The sequence below is a fragment of the Mustela nivalis genome (genome assembly GCF_964662115.1).
Source record: "Mustela nivalis genome assembly, chromosome: 2".
In the NCBI taxonomy this organism is placed as follows: Eukaryota; Metazoa; Chordata; class Mammalia; order Carnivora; family Mustelidae; genus Mustela; species Mustela nivalis.
Window position 1 is genome coordinate 135,360,341 of NC_139021.1, and position 16,824 is coordinate 135,377,164.

A 16,824-nucleotide genomic window follows, 5' to 3' on the forward strand; every position below is an offset into this window, starting at 1 on the left:
AATTTGTTCATGTCCAAAAAGACATATAAATCATTGTGCAGAGATTTGAAATACAGGTTTGTTTTAATTGTAAAATCCATGTTCATTATTTTCTGCTACCTTGCTATGGAGGTATTAATTTGGAACTGAAAAATTCAATTACATATTCAGATTTTTTTGGTGTAAATTATGGTAGGTATGTAAAGGTTTATAAGCTCAATGAAATTATGTTTTCCTTCAGTAGTGTATGGGTAAGAAAAATGTGTGTAATTATCTCTAAAAGTTGTTAATACTTAGTTTCTTTTTAAAGAGAGAGAGCATGGGGTTCCTTGGTGGCTCAGTGGGTTGGGCCTGTACCTTTGGCTTGGGTCATGATCCCAGCCAGCATCCTGGGATCAAGCTCTGTATCGGGCTCCCTGCTTGGCAGGAAGCCCTGCTTCTCCCTCTCCCACTCTCCTTGCTTGTGTTCCCTCTTTTGCTGTGTCTCTCTCTGTCAAATAAATAAATAAAATCTTAAAAAAAGAGCATGAGAGAGAGAACCAGTGTGATAGAGAGCTGAGAGAGAGAGAGAGAACACAAGCAGGGGTGAGGGTAGAGGGAGAAGCAGACTCCCTACTTAGCAGGGAGCCCAGTGTGGGAGTGGATCCTAAGACCCTGGGATCATGACCTTAGCTGAATGCAGATGCTTAACTGACCAAGCCACCCAGGTACCCTAATATTTAGTTTTAATTAGTTCATTAGTGTAGATTAATAAGTCCTGTGTGAGAGATTGAAACCCTCAACAATTCTTTTCTTGACTAAGTTTTCCAAAACAGTGTACTTTTTATGTGAGAGTTGTCATGTTGCTTACAATTGACCTGTTTCCAGTCTGGAACAAGCATTGCCATCATTCAGAAATAACAATTAGGTAATTGTTTGTATTTAAAAATTAAACTTCTAGAATATCCTATTGTTTATTTAAAGATAATAAAACTGGTTTTTTTCCCCGGGATAAAAAAAAAATATAAGACCTTTATCTAATTGAAAGAAAAGCAGAATTAAGTTAGTTAATTTTGATGTGTCCAATTTGCCAAAATATAGTAACTGAAAATAAGTAGGAAAGATTGAGACAGGAAGTAGGCTATTGAAAATAATCTTTTCTTGCATATTGAAGAGACACATTGGGTGTGAGAGGAGGATAAATTGTGGAGTATATAAATATTTCCAGTTAAGTGTTGACCTAGTTATGGAGAGTAAAGGAAGAACTCTATACAAAGAGAAGCAAAGGAATATATGAAAGATTTGTTTTTATTTTTCTTGACACGAGGTAAATACCACAGAACTAAGAGGTATGAAGAGAATTAGTGACATGGTAATTGAGAAGTAAAAACCATCATTAGAAAATAGTTTTAAGAAGGCAGGTTAGAGTTGTTGAGGAAACATGTTTTTCTTAACAATCTAAATCTTTAGTAATACAATTGTACAAACTTTAGGTAGGTCTTGATTAATGTAAGCATGAATGAAAGATATTACTTAGGGGCGCCTGGGTGGCTCAGTGGGTTATAGCCTCTGCCTTCGGCCCAGGTCATGATCCCAGGGTCCTGGGATCGAGCCCTGTATCGCATTGGGCTCTCTGCTCAGCAGGGAGCCTGCTTCCTCTTCTCTCTCTGCCTGCCTCTCTCCTACTTGTGATCTCTGTCAAATAAATAAATAAAATCTTAAAAAAAAAGAAAGATATTACTTAACATTCACTCCAAAAATACTCAGAATTGTAATGGTTGTAAATTTCAGTGCTGATTATTCAATACCAAAAATTTACAACTGGATTATTTGTTTAAATCAAGAGGAATTATTTCAATAAACGAATGTGTATTAGGTTTGAAGTAAAACAGTATTTGGAGTGTCAGGTGACACTCTACATGTGTGGTGTAATTGTTTTGTTTTAAAACTAATTATGAAATGTTCTGACACTTTTGTAGTTAATTCTTTATAAAGGTATTTCACAGTATTTTCTTTTAGAAATTTTAAGTATGATTTGTGTACTCAGGTCTTTAATTGACTTGAATTGATTCTTTGTTCATTATGTGAAGTAGGGAATCCCGTTAAATTTTTTTTTTCTTAAGGGAAATCAGCTGTTATTTCACTGTATTGTGGATAGTCCAAGCTGTACCCACTGATCCGCAATGCTATTTTTTTTTTTAAAGATTTTATTTATTTATTTGACAGACAGAGATGACAAGTAGGCAGAGAGGCAGGCAGAGAGAGAGGAGGAAGCAGATTCCCTGCTGAGCAGAGAGCCTGATGTGGGGCTCGATCCCAAGACCCTGAGATCATGACCTGAGCCGAAGGCAGAGGCTTCAACCCACTGAGCCACCCAGGTGCCCCTGCAATGCTATTTTTTAAAAAAGATTCTTATTTATTTATTTGCCAGAGAGAGACAGCGAGAAAGGGAACACAGCAGGGGGAGTGGGAGACTGAGCAGGGAGCCCAGTGTCAGGACCCTGGGATCATGACCTAAGCCGAAGGCAGATGCTTAACGACTGAGCCACCCAGGTGCCTCTGCAAAGCCAATTTTTATTTATCTATTTTATTTATCCCAATTCTTTTTCTGCTTTCTGTTTGTTGTTGAACTAACACAGCTCTGTCTTTATTTTGTTACTAAAGCTTTAAAATAAATCTTGATGTCTGGTAGGGCAAGTCCCTATATTTTGTTCTTACTCAAAAATTTTCTTGGTAATTCTTGGCTCTTTTCTTTTGTACATAAATTTTATTTATTTATTTTTTTTAAAAGATTTTATTTATTTATTTGACAGACAGAGATCACAAGTAGGCAGAGAGGCAGGCAGAGAGAGAGGAGGAAGCAGGCCCCTTGCTGAGCAGAGAGCCTGACAAACAGGACGCACTCAGTGCACTCGTACTCACTCCTAGAACACTGGGATCATGACCTGAGCCGAAGGCAGAGGCTTTAACCCACTGAGCCACCCAGGCACTCCTGTACATAAATTTTAGAATGAGTTTGTCCAGTTCTAAAAAAATTCTTTCTGGGATTTTGTAAGGATTGCATTTTTAGATTAATTTGGAAAAATGAGATCTTTACCAGATAAGTTTCTATTCTTGCATGTACATCTCAATTTTTTTAAAAGCACTCTTTTATATATTTTAGTAACACATGGACTTAAGTACATTAAATACAGGGTTACAAAATGGTTAGGTTTTTTTTTTTTTAGATTTAAACATTTTATGGTACGATCATTACTAAATTTGTTAGCTTCAAAAATTATAAAAATACTTGTGTTTTGGAAAAAAGCTAAACTATGTAGAAGTGACTAAACTAAAAGCAAAATCTAGAGTAAGTTATTAGCTCTATAACAGCGCTCCCCCCTAGAATTTTCTGTAATGATGGAAGTGTGTTGTGTATTTGTGCTGTCTAGTATGATAATCAGTAGCCTTAGCTTTGAACATTTGAAGTGTGGTGAGTACAACTGATGAATTGAATTAAATTTTTATTTAATTTTAAATAATTAAATTTATTTTTTAAATGTCATTATTATTATTTTTTTAATAATCTCTACACCCAATGTGGGGGTCAAACCTACAACCTCACAATCAAGAATCATACCCTCTTCTGACCGAGCCAGCCAGGTTTCCCTAATTAATTAAATTTAAATAGTCATATATGGGGATGCTTAGGTGGCTCAGCGGTTAAGCGTCTGCCTTGGGCTCAGTCATGATCCCAGGGTCCTGGGATTGAGTCCTGCATGGGACTCCTTGCTCAGCAGGGAGCCTGCTTCTCCCTCTGCCTGCCTCTCCCCACTGTTTCTGCGTTTTCACTTTCTCCCTCCTCTCTCTGACAGATAAGTTAAATAAAATCTTTAAAAAATAATAAATAGTCATATGTGATTAGTTGTTACATATATAGTGCAGCTTAGGTCTTATTACAAAACTGTATTTTTTTTCATAGGTATACATTTTTTCTTAGGTTTACTCTAGGTATTTAAAAAATAAAGTTGCTATTGTGGGTAGAATTTTTTTTAATAATATTTTTTAGATTATTACTGATATTTGGAAATGCTACTAAATTTTGAATATTTTCTTTAACTTGGTTACCTTGTGCATTAAAAGAAAGATGGTCTTTGACTCTTCTGAATTCTAGATTCTTAGATTTTTAGATTTGAAATTTTAGACTATTTCACACACTAAGTGATTAGTCTTGAGTTGCTCTGAGGCTTCCTCCAATAAGATCTAAACTGTTGAAATTGAATGAACACAGACTCAATTATGGAGCTTTTATTTTGCCCCATGTATCGTAAGATGGTGTTCCTCGTGGATTCTCAGATTTGACTTATAATACTGAGAAAATGGTATTCCTCAGGCTTACCTAAATGTGGATTCATTTTTAATAGTTCATGTTGTTCAGTACAAGTGTTTTGGAGCACTTGCCTTGTCGTCAACCTTTTGCCAAGTACTAGGAGTGCAGAGTTAGGTAAGTTTCTTGCCTTTAAGCAGCTGGTAAATCTGACTGAAACTACCGATGTAGAATGAAATCACCTCATTAATGTGGCATTATAGACTAAAGATTAAGGGGTGTGCTTTGGAGCCACTTGCAGTTGTGTGACCTTGATTATGTTTCTTAATCTATGGAAAATCACTTTTCTTGTGAAAAAAAAAAAGGGGGGGGAATATTGGAATAGGACTCTTATAATGTGAGGATTTGAATTGAGGTCATTTAGGTATTTGTCAAATGTTAGCTAGTGTTATTGGCTACTAAGGAGCTTGGAATGTCCCTCGTGTCTTTTTTATGGGCGAGGGAGAGCACTTGAGGGAGTTTAAGCAGGGGAATGACTGGTCAGATTTACATTTAGATTTACAGAAAGCACGTGTCTGCAGCAGATCAGTGCATTGAGGAGATAAATTAGAGAAGGCTGTAGTGGTAGAGTTGTTGATGGATGGTTACCTGATCATTGTACTCAGGAAATGATGGTTTGGAGAAAGTGCAGTAATATTTTAGTGTTTCAAAGGTGAGGCTAATGACTGATTAACAAAGAGTGCAGGAGTCAGGGATGATCTTCCAGCTTTTAGGTTTTGGTGACTGAGTAGAAGGTGCTATTTACAATTGAGTTAGGGAGTATGAGAGGAAGACACGTTAGAGAAAGTGGAGAGATTGAGTTCAGTGTTGCTCATGCATGAGATGAATATGAGATATCCAGGTAGACCCATTTAGAAGGTAATTTGATTTATGTTTCTGGTGGGTAGAGATCTCATGACTGAAGGGGTGTATAATAAATAACAATTATATTTAATTTTACTTTTGATACAGTACCATTCAGTAGAGACTAACTGCTGTTATTATTCTGCCACCATCATCATCATCATTAAAATAGGTGATATTTATTTATTTTTTAAAAAGATTTTATTTATTTATGAGAGAGAGCATAAGTGGGGGTGCAGGGGGGCAGAGGGAGGGAGAAGTAGGCTCCTTGCCACTTGGTCCCTGGACCACAGAATCGTGACCCGAGCCAAGGGCAGACACTTAAGTGACTGAGCCACTAGGGCGCCCTTAAATAGGTGATATTTGAAACAATAGGGGCACCTGGCTGGCTCAGCTGGGAGAGTGTATAACTTGATCTCTTGGGGTCATGAGTTTGAGCCCCACGGTTGGGTGTAATGATTATGTAACGGTTACATACATACATACATACATACACAAACTAGTTAACTTTAAGCAACTAATGGATGAGCCTTTGGAAAGAAAGGGTAAAAGTAAAGGAGGTAGACTAGAAGATTGGGTAAGTGAAAAAGAATTATGGAAGGAGATAGAGAAGAAATAACAAGTTTTTAGCAGGAGAACTGAATAAAACACGGTCTTATGCAGTATAGTGAGCTTGTGTGACAGAGTGGTTAATAATATCACATGTAGGAGAGATGAGATGCCTAGTAACATAAAGCCTACAAGAATTCACTAGATTTGATGATAGGATGTCAGCAGTGAGCTCAGCTAGGTAGATCACAGTGGAAGGGTAGGGACAGAAATCAAATTGAAACGTATAAGAAATAAATGAGGGGGTGGGGCGCCTGGGTGGCTCAGTCAGTTAAGCATCTGCCTTTGGCTTGGGTCATGATCCCAGGGTCCTGGAATTGAGCTCCATGTCAGGCTCCCTGCTCAGTGGAGAGCGTGCTCTCCCACTGCCTCTGCCTGCTGCTCTGCCTACTTGTGCTCTCCCTTTCTCTCTCTCGGTCAAATAAGTAAGTAAGTAAATAAATAAATCTTTAAAAAAAGAGAAATGGGAAGTGTGTTGTGAAGTGGCTTTTTTGGTTTTGTTGTTGTTGTTGTTTTTGGCTATGGCTTAATCTGGAGAAAAAAAGGCAAAAGAAATGTAGAAAAACAGCCAAATTTCCTTGACAGCCCATTGACAGGCAGGGTGACCTTCCTCCAGGAACTCAGCTGCAGCAAGGTTAATACTTTGGTAAGGATAAAAGGCAACTTTAGCTTTGGGTGAGCTTCAGGTTATAAGTGAAGTCCCCTTTAACTTATAAAAATCCCTTTGGAAACTTCCTTCCTTTATTTTTATATTTCTTCCTTTATTTCTGTTAGCAGTTATCCTCCAAACATACGGCCCACTGATAACACATCTGAAGGGTCTCATGACTGAGGTTTTACTGGACAGTAGTAAATGGCCCCTCAAGGTCTTGGAAACCTTGCTTTCAAATTCCTTAGAGACTAACACTATCTCTAACCTCTCCCAACTTAAAAATATGTAATCAGTCACTCCTCCCAATCCCAGTCCAGCTCTTTCTGCTTGGTCCTTTCCCTGTGCTGTAATAAAACCACCTGTTTTGTGCTGAAGACATCTCTAGAATTCTTTCTTGACTGTTTGCTTCTGAGCCCCAATATTTCACATCGTGGTCCAGTAGCCAAGCAGTGACATCTTCAAGCTGAATTCTAAAATTTCCTTTAATGAAAATATGTGCCTAATCATTTTGAATATTTATCAATGACTTTTTAAAGATAAAAACATAAGAAAAAAATTTAACAATACAAAGAATATAGTTCTGTTTAAGTGTAAATCTTATTTAATTCTTTTTCTTTAGCCTTCTATAATTCAGCTATAATCCTCATTTAGCTTACTAATGAGGATTTAAAATATCTTTTCATAGACTTTGTAACTTTTTGCTATTATTTTCATTTTAACTCTGTGGTTTACCTTTAATCTGTTTCTTTGTAAGCCTCTTAAATTGCAACTGTAGTCTGAAACATTGCTGTGGTGATTAACACTTTTGGTCTCCCTTTTTTCCCTTTCAAATGTATTTAATATGTTTATTTTTTAATCGCTAGGATTATTAACCATGTTGTTTAAAATCTTACCACACCCACATTGTCTCTGATTGAATTTGCTAATTCTATAAAACTTTGCATGCTACTATTTGGATTCTTTGGACCATGTGGTAATATTTGTAGATTTCTTGAAATTTTACTTGTTTAATTCTCAGAGGGCAATCTTAGTTGCAAGTATTTATGGAGTATTTTATTGTTGTCCTGCTATGTAGGGGGTCTTGGCTTGGCATTAACTATTTGTATGAAGCTGGATTTGCCATTTCATTTATGACCAGGCTGTTTCTGGACTTTGCAGTATCTTCAAGGGCCTTCCTAGGTCTGAAATTTTATGTTATGCTAATATTCAGGGAAAGCACATTTGAATAAATAATGTTTGTTTTAGTCTCATGACTACTGTTAGTTGCACACTACTGCTGTTATAGCATATCTTAATAGTTATCTATCATGTATTAATACATTTTACTTATGTGTTCTGATATTTAATTATAACCTAAGTAACAGTGCCATTTTCCCATTACCCATGGTGGGAATGTCATTACTGTATTTTATTCTTCTTTGCTTCAAGTGTGTCTTCCTTTAGCAGCTCAGGCAGGGATGAAGGAAATTAATCCTCCTTCTCCTCTCCTCATTCCTCCCTTCCTCCCTTATTTTTCTTATTTCCCTCTTCCTCTTTTCCTTCTCTCTCTTCCTATCCACTTGTCATCTGTTGCTGTCCATATTTATACAATAAAAATATTTAATTAGATTTATTTTAAAAACTTTATACAAGAAAAGTTTTGAACTAGTATTTGGAGGCTTAAATGTTCATTGGTTGAAAAGTTTAAGTGAAGGGGCGCCTGGGTGGATCAGTGGGTTAAAGCCTCTGCCTTCGGCTCAGGTCATGATCCCAGGGTCCTGGGATCGAGCCCTGCATCAGGCTGTCCGCTCCGCGGAGAGCCTGCTTCCTCCTCTCTCCCTTTCTACCTGCCTTTCTGCCTACTTGTGATCTCTGTCTGTCAAATAAATAAATAAAATCTTTAAAAAAAAAAAAAAAAGAAAGAAAAGTTTAAGTGACAATTACATCCAGGTGAATATTATGACTGGATTCTAAAGTGCTATATGTATTTGTTTTTAATATATTTTTTCTAATTTCGAAAGTAATTTGCTTATTTCAAAAAAGCACAAGGAGAATAAAAAAAATCTGTAACCTATATAGTATTTTGAAGTTATGTTTCCAGTTCTTTTTGGGAGAATATTACCATTTTTTTTAAAAGCTTAATCTTTAACCATTTCCCTATCATGCTAAAATTTACTGATTATAAATCAGCTACTTTCTTTAGTGTTTGCTTACAATTTTACTTTTCCATAAATAATTCCCTCATCGACATATTTGTACACAACACTGTTGTTTTCTTGATGGAAATTTGTAGTTACCCATTTGCTTCAAAACATGTGAACACTTTACACTTCCTTTCCTCCCTATCTGAGCTAATTGAATTAGTCATTTTACAGAGGTAGATGCATTACAAGAAAGGCGGGAGAGGTATTTATTACATGCTCATGTGGTGGCGCTTGAACAGTTCTTGTATTATCTTATTTGATCCACATAGTAACCCTGTGGCATAGGTACTTTCATTCTTCTTAGAGAAATTAAATGGCTTGCCCACTTCAAAAAGCTAATTAATGGACAGTAACACAGGACAGTAACGCAGATCTTAGACTTTCAGTCTAACGTTCTTTCACTCAGAGGTGCTCTGTGGATGCTTGAGGCAGATAAAGAAGGTGCTTTTCTGTATTCTTACCAGGTTTCTTATCTCTTGCTGATTGGAATAAGTGCTTGTCTTTATCCTCTGGTAAATTAGGCAGAAAAAAGATTGAGAACTGCCACTATACCATTCTGCAGTGTTTGGCCTTTTAGGGGCCATGTTTATGTTTAAATGAAGAAATGCGTATAGAAGCAGAACATCTATCTAATCATGTCTTTAGGAAACAAAACCCAACTAAAGAATAGGCTGTACTTACTATCATTCTGGGAAAGACATGGTAGAAAGTTGAGATATAGTTCTCTACTTTCTAATTCCCATTAAGTTGAATTTTCCCCCTGATGTTTATTAATTTAAATCATTGAGGGGCACTTGACTGGCTCAGTAGGTAGAGCATATAACTCTTCATCTTAGGGTAGTGAGTTCAAGCCCCACATTGGGCTTAGAGCCTACTTTAAGAAAAAAAAATGAATGTTCAGAGAGTAAGTTAAATGTGATAGATTAAAAGACAGTGTATATCTTCTGTCAATAGCAGTTAGGTTGGCAGAACAGGACATACTAAATGAAAATGAGAAATACATGTATTTATAATTCCAAATGTAAATAAACATCCAACTGTACATTTCATTGAGAAATAGCTCCATTATTTTAGTAGGGGTTATGGTCCTGATGATATATTTACATTTACATTTATAATTTATACTTTACTTATACTTTACTTACTTTCAAGATAAATTTGAAGTATTTCTTAGTTAAAACATAATTTTTACAGTTACAGGTGTATACTATTTTTGTGTATATTTTTAAGTTGTATAAAGTTTTTATTCTCATGAATAAACATCTATATAAATAAATAGTTTGGTTATAGTTTATGAGCTTTGGAAATGTATTTAAGTTGCATGGAGGAACAAATACTTTGCTCTACTAGTGCCTTTTAAAAAAATTTGTGAACTGAAACAGTGCTCCATTTTATAAGTTAGAATATTATTCTTTTAGGCAGAGAGATAGATAATTAATGACTATAGGTTATTCTAGTGGCATTTCATATAGTTATTAACCAACTGAAATTGGGTAATGTGAGTATTAATAAGGGAAAGTTCTTTGAAAAAAGTAGATCTAGATAGAAGTTTATGAATAAAGAAATACATGTACATGTCAGTATATTTATGGACATATGTAAATCAACACACATAAGCATATGTGTAGTAAAGATTTTGGTCTTGTTCAAAGAGATGTTTGGATTTTTAACCTTTGACTTCTGAGAGGTGATCTACATCATACCTGATGGAAGCATGTTTTGTTTAGGATAGGCGCTGGCCACACCCCAACTGGTATCAGTTGACCCGAAAACGAAGTTAAACCACTTGGGCAGTCAGTTGATCAATCATGCCTACGTAATGAAGCCCCAATAAAAAAATCTGGACACTGAAGCTTGGGTGAGCTTCTCTTGTTGGCAATACTGCATACCACGTTGTCACATACCAGCAACATGCTGGATTGTCAATACTGATGCCAGAACAAGCTTTGCATTTGGAGCTCTCCCAGACACTGCTCCATATGGGTCCTCCCTTGGTCTTTGACCTGTATCCTTTCCTTGTAATCTTTAACCATGAGTGTAATAGTTTTCGGTGAGTTCTGTAAGTTCTTGTAATGAATTACTGAATCAGACGGTGGTTTTGGGAACCTCCTGAATTTGCAATTGGTGTCAGAAGTGAGGGTAGTATTAGGTACTATTTCCTCAAACTTTACATTTTGGTCAACTTTGGATATTTATGTGTGGTCCAGTTTCCTAAACTGCAGTGTGTAAGAGTCAAGGAAGAGATAAGGAAGATAAAACTGATTTAAAAAAACTAGCAAAGATGAAGAAAAATTAGTTATTGACATAAGATGAAAAGTTATCTGGTTTTAGATAGGGAGAAATCAGATGAGAAAAAGAAATGCTATGGGAAGAATGACTGCTTTGGAGTTTGGAATTAGGGAACTAATTTGCTTGGAGAATAGTCCAGAATGGATCTTGCACATTTATTCTTGAGGATCTGGACAGGTACTCTGTGAATTAGGAAAGTAAAATGCCCCTTTCAGTGATTGATAAAAAATCAGGCTATCTTTCCTTGCTTGCTTCTTGGCTATGTGGATGCCCGCCCCGACCCTTTTTTTTTTTCCTGGCTTCACCATTCCCTTTAAATTCTTATCCTGAAACTTTAAAAGGGAAGAGTATTTTGTTTGTTTTGTTTTGTTTTAATGGTAAAGAAACAGAGAAGAGAGATGAAGTGGGGAAGGAAGAGGAAGTTGTGGAACAGATAAAAGCTGTTCCTTTTTTGATGCTCTTAGGAAGAAGTCTTGTTACTCAGTGTTTTGTTTTAACACTGTACCTTGTGCTTCATTTCATTGTAACCTTATCATACCACAAACAGTTATTTTTATTCTGATCAGGTACTGAATCTCAAGGTCCTTAAGTGCAGGAAATGTTTGTTATTCTTTATCACTAGCCAGCCTGAGAGGGAAAGTAACATTGGTTGAGTTGCTGTTGAGTTGTGCATTTTCAAAACACTTTGCTAAGACATAGAATCAAATCCACTGGTTTCAAACATTTTAATTTTCATAAAAATTTTTAATAAACTTTAATAAACTTCCTCACTCATTAAGTTAAAATTTATGATTTTTTTATTGTAATGTTTGCTATCTACCATCATCCATTTATTTAAAAAAATTTATTTTACCATCATCCATTTATAAAAAAGACAAAAATAAGCTCTTTCTCCTGAAAAATTTCATATTCCTTTCTGTGTTTAAAGGCTAGGCGATTTTATCCTTCTGTAATATATTTTTGTGTGCAAATTATCTTTTTATTTAATATAATGTGCATATATAATGAAGATAATATATTTTTATGCATGCAAATTGAATTTTAAAATACCTCCTAGTCATTAAGTTATAACTAATGTATACTTCATAAAACAACATAACTGTATTAAAATTTTGTTAAATAATTATTAAACAAAACATTTTATTGGAAATGCATCTTTTAATGAGGTGGGTGAAACTAAGTTTTTTCATTTAGTTCAGCCTTTCTTGGATAATAATATGCAGTGCTGCTCAGCATCATTTTTATTTCCCTTTATTTCTTTTTGAAATGTGAAGAGGTTCAGATAGGCGCTTCCTCAGAACGTGCCACTTTGGCATGTGAATTATTTTGAGTTGAAGGCACTTGAGACCCTGTGGGTTCATGAGAAACTATTGTCCCTCCCTTAACCTCAAGGAAGAGTCTGAACTGGGGAATCTTTCCCAGAATAAGAGTCATTAACAGATAAATTATATCTGAGTGACACATTTATATGATAGGGAAAACATCAAATTACGACACATATATATATAATTTTTTTAATTGAGAGGGAGGGAGAGAGAGAAAGCAAGGAGGAGCAGAGGGAGAAGGAGAGAGAGAAACCTAAGCAGGCTCCAAGCTCAGCCAAGAGCCCTCCATCTCAACACCCTGAGGTCATAACTTGAACTGAAATTGAGTCAAACGCTTAACCAACTGAGTCAGCCAGGTGCCCCCAAGCATCTCTTCTTATCTCCCTATAAAGTGCATTCTTTCCTTGTAATCCCAGGTCCCTACTTCCTTCTCCTTATTTCAGAATGGTACATATACCTCATTTTGTTTGACATCTTTGGCATTTCCATGTCTATGTGAATTCCTCATATGTATGTCCATTACATTTGATTTTCTTCTTTTAATTTGTCAATTTGATTCTTAGTCCATCTAGAAGGACCTTGAAGGGGACAGGGGTTCTTGTCCCCTGAGAAACAGATGAGGAATTCTTGCTCCCTGACAGGTGGAAGTCCCGAGAGATGTGTTCACATAATTAATTGGTTGGTAATGAGCAGAGTTTTATTTCAGCAGCAGCACTCAGTTGTTTGAGCTTCTCTATTATCAAATGACCTATCATCAAAAATTATTTTTATTTGTCTACCAGCTGATTATTTTCTTTGGTCCTTTCTCAGTTTTGTTAGAAGCAAAGAATTGAAAATCACTGGACTTCCCAGTCATTAGAGTCATTAGAGACCTTTAGTTTTAAGAAATACACTGAAAAAGGTTTTAATAAGGCTTCCTAAATAGCTAGTAATTATATCTATTATTACAGTTTACCTAAACATTTTAGGAGATGTTAGGGAAAGTTAAATATTGTTGATTGTAATATTGTTGATACCTATGTCAAAAGGATTTTTCTTGTTAATATGTTTTTACTGAGTGCTTTAAACATGTTTTAGTCAAAACCATTCATTCAGTTGAAGACTGTTGTCTGCCTTGGAGTCATTGGTACAATTGTTCTTCATTGTCAAACATATCAGATTTACTTTCTTGATAAAGTCAAATAAATGATTTGACTTGTGTTTCTGTGACAACCATGTTCTGATATTTAATCCTCAGTAGATAAATGAAAGACAAGGAACTTTGTTTTTAATTTGTTGCTTGGAGGGAATAAGTTGACACTCTTTCTTGTTTTTTTTTTTTTGGAAACTCTCTTAGCTTTACTTCATAGGATTCTTCCTGATAAGTAATGCAATCTTTAATCATGTAAATGGAATGGAAAAGATAAACTTTTTTTTTTTTGAAGATTTTATTTATTTATTTGACAGAGAGATCACAAGTAGGCAGAGAGGCAGGCAGAGAAAAAGGGGGTGGCAAGATCCCTGCTGAGCAGAGAGCCCGATGTGGGGCTCCATCCCAGGACTCTGAGATCATGACCTGAGCCAAAGGCAGAGGCGTAACCCACTGAGCCACCCAGGTGCTCAAAGATAAAGTTTTTAAAGAAAAGTATAATCAACTTGTGCCCCATTCCGTAGTATATCTGAAAATAGAACATCCTGTGACAGCTCCCCATTTATAATTTGTAGCTTAGTTATTTATAGAAATAATGTATCAAACAGTAAACTCTGTAGACAGTTTATGGTACTTCACTTAAAGAGATTTTGCAGACAAAAATATTATGAACCATTTCTCATTTAGCACTTCAGAGCTTTTTATATACCCCAGTCACTGCAGTACAGGTCTATTCAGGATGCCACTCTTTTTGTCAAGTGAGTAAAGGCATTTATGAGAGGGGAGGTAAGAAAGGAGAATCTATATAACGTTTCCACTTGAACTTCTGACCCATTGTCAGGGAGCTTAGTTTTTAGAAAAGGGTTGAATACAAGTGGAATTTGAAGTCCGTTGTTTATTTTTTTCTGTGTACTGCTCGGAAATCTGTTTACCTTTAACATGACAAATATATGGTAATTTGGAAGATACCTGTTCTAATATTTATAGCAGCCTCTGTTTTATAGACAGGGAAAGTGAGATTTAAAGAAATGAAATAATTGCTTGTTGTTATTAAGATTATAAATGGTTTAGTCAAGGAACTCAGAAACTTATTTCTCCTTCTAAGTCACACTACCTAGGACATAGTGTGGTACACAGATTTTTACTGTGTATTTAATGAATGAATGCATATTCTTTTGTGAATGCTTAAATACTTACTGTGGCAGTTTCTTGAATTTTGAACTGCTGGATGAATGTAACATTACAGATCATTCACTACTGAAGATACCTTGTGTTTTTGAAGGTCAGGCTGATCCTACTTCAGTTCTTTGGATGGTGTCTGCAGAAGTGACTAACAGAACAACAAAGAACTTAGACATTAATGTTTTATCAGTGAAGACAGAGACTTGTAACACTATGGTAGTGCTTGTTTGATGGGGTTTAACTGGCTGTATGTTGATAACCATAGTGAGATGTCCATGAGCCAAATGTGCTTATATGTTTATATGACCAGTATTTTTTTTGTTTTGTTTTACAGGTATTCTCTTAAGCCGAATGACCAGATCTTGGCTGAGGACAAACACAAGGAATTGTAAGTACATTAAGCCCTAGGTGGTACATAGTTTACTCCTCTATGGAGATGTATGTAAACAATCTGATTTTTAAAATTATGTGAAATATAAAAATATAATTAACACTATGACCTTAATTCTAGTAAGAATAGTATAATTTACATTATATACAGTTAACATCAGTAATAATTCTTCCTGCATGCATGTTAAAACATGTAATATTTTATTCTATCATCTAGACCATGTGCATATTGGGAAATACGTAATTTCATGATCTTTCCTCACATAAAATATTAAATTGTTTCTAGTTTTAGCTTTTACTCAGTTGACTTCCCCACCCTCATGCTTAAGATGGTGAAATCTAATTTGGTTTCTTTATGAAAAGTTAAATGCCTAGTATTGATTGGCATAAGACAAAGCACTTTAAATATACAAAATTTTGTTCCTTTTTAAAATTTTAATGTTCTTAGGGTTCTTTCAGATAGAAATAACTTGAACTTATGATTCTGGGATACCTCCATGGCTATTTTTCTGCTCTGTTGTAGTATTTCAAAGATTATTACTTCATAGAAACTTGGAGGTTTATTTAAAAATGACAGGTTCGGGAATTTTTAAAAAAATCGTCTTAATCATTTCAGTATCATGACATTGTCCAAAGAGGACAGCTAAAAAAAGAATTTATATGCTTCTATTTTCTAGTTAGTCTGCTTTCTTTTTCTCATTGTGAAGTAAGAAAGTTCTGATGACCTTAATTATTATGCAAACACTGAATGTCAAATAATACTGTAGAATTAAGAATTTGAGGAATCTGTGCCTGGCTGTACACCTTCAGGTTTGACCACGCTTATTCTTGGTAATAGTTAGGGTTCTATCCAATTAATAAATATATTGGTGAATTTCATATGCTGCTTGGGGATTTCCCTAATGTTTGATAATCCCTAATGTTAAAGATATTTTAACATTGAACTCAGGTCCCTTATGGTTTAGTTTAATGCAGTCTTCAATTTGTATACATCTGTATGGAGAATAATTTTTGTGATAGAGTTCTTTAAGACTATTATTTTTAGATACAGCATAGGGAATATAGTTAATGATATTTTAATATCATTGTGTAGTGACAGATGGTAGCTACGCTTGAGGTGAGCATAGAAAAACTTATAAAGTTGTATCACTGTTGTACAGCTGAAACTAATGTAACATTGTGTGTCAACTATACTCAAATAAAAAGTCTACACACATAATATTTTTTTCTCAAAAAAATTCTTTAAAATCTATTCCTTAAAGTACTTTTTAAAATTACTCTTTAAAAACCTTTTCTAAATTATTTTATTTCTTATTTCATATTGAAGACATTGTAATAAGTGTTAGTCTTAAAATGGTAGGACCAATGTGTAGGGAGATGTTTTCTTCAAGAATTTTTACAGTTGGTATATCCCATTGTTATGCTAGTTTTTTAGTTTTCATATTTGTTCTGTCCTCATTTGATTATAATCTCCATAGTGGGTTGTCAACTATATTGTCAAATTTTCTTCAGTTTCTTTCTTTGTGGCCAAGTATAAATCAGTGAGGGTAGGTGATTTTCACTGTACCATTGGTTGGTTACTTGTTATTTATAGGTCTGATAACAGAGTTCTTTTGGTTTCAAAATTGGGTAGTCAACCTAAGGTTCCTTTGGGCTTTGTAGGCTATGATTAATACTAAAGACAACAGAAAACTGCTTTTAAAGAATATATTCATATTATTTCGTATATAACCTATATAGTGTGTTAATTCATTTAAAATTTCACATACTAAATATGGTAAAGTTCACTCCTATGGGTACTTTGGGTACTCCTATGGGTAGACTGATTTTTTTACTTAGATTTTATTATGAAAAATTTTAAATATGCAGTATTTATTCACTCATACCCACCAACTAGA

General features: G+C 35.0%; 1 protein-coding gene across 3 annotated transcripts in view; it reads left to right on the plus strand.

Moving 5' to 3' along the window:
- ADK (adenosine kinase) overlaps positions 1-16,824 on the plus strand; it is a 525,969-nt gene that overhangs the window by 53,781 nt on the left and 455,364 nt on the right. For all 3 annotated transcript variants that reach the window (XM_082717349.1, XM_082717351.1, XM_082717350.1), the window contains exon 3: positions 14,871-14,924. In XM_082717349.1, the coding sequence (XP_082573475.1) occupies positions 14,871-14,924 (54 nt within the window). The remainder of the gene's footprint in view (positions 1-14,870; positions 14,925-16,824) is intronic.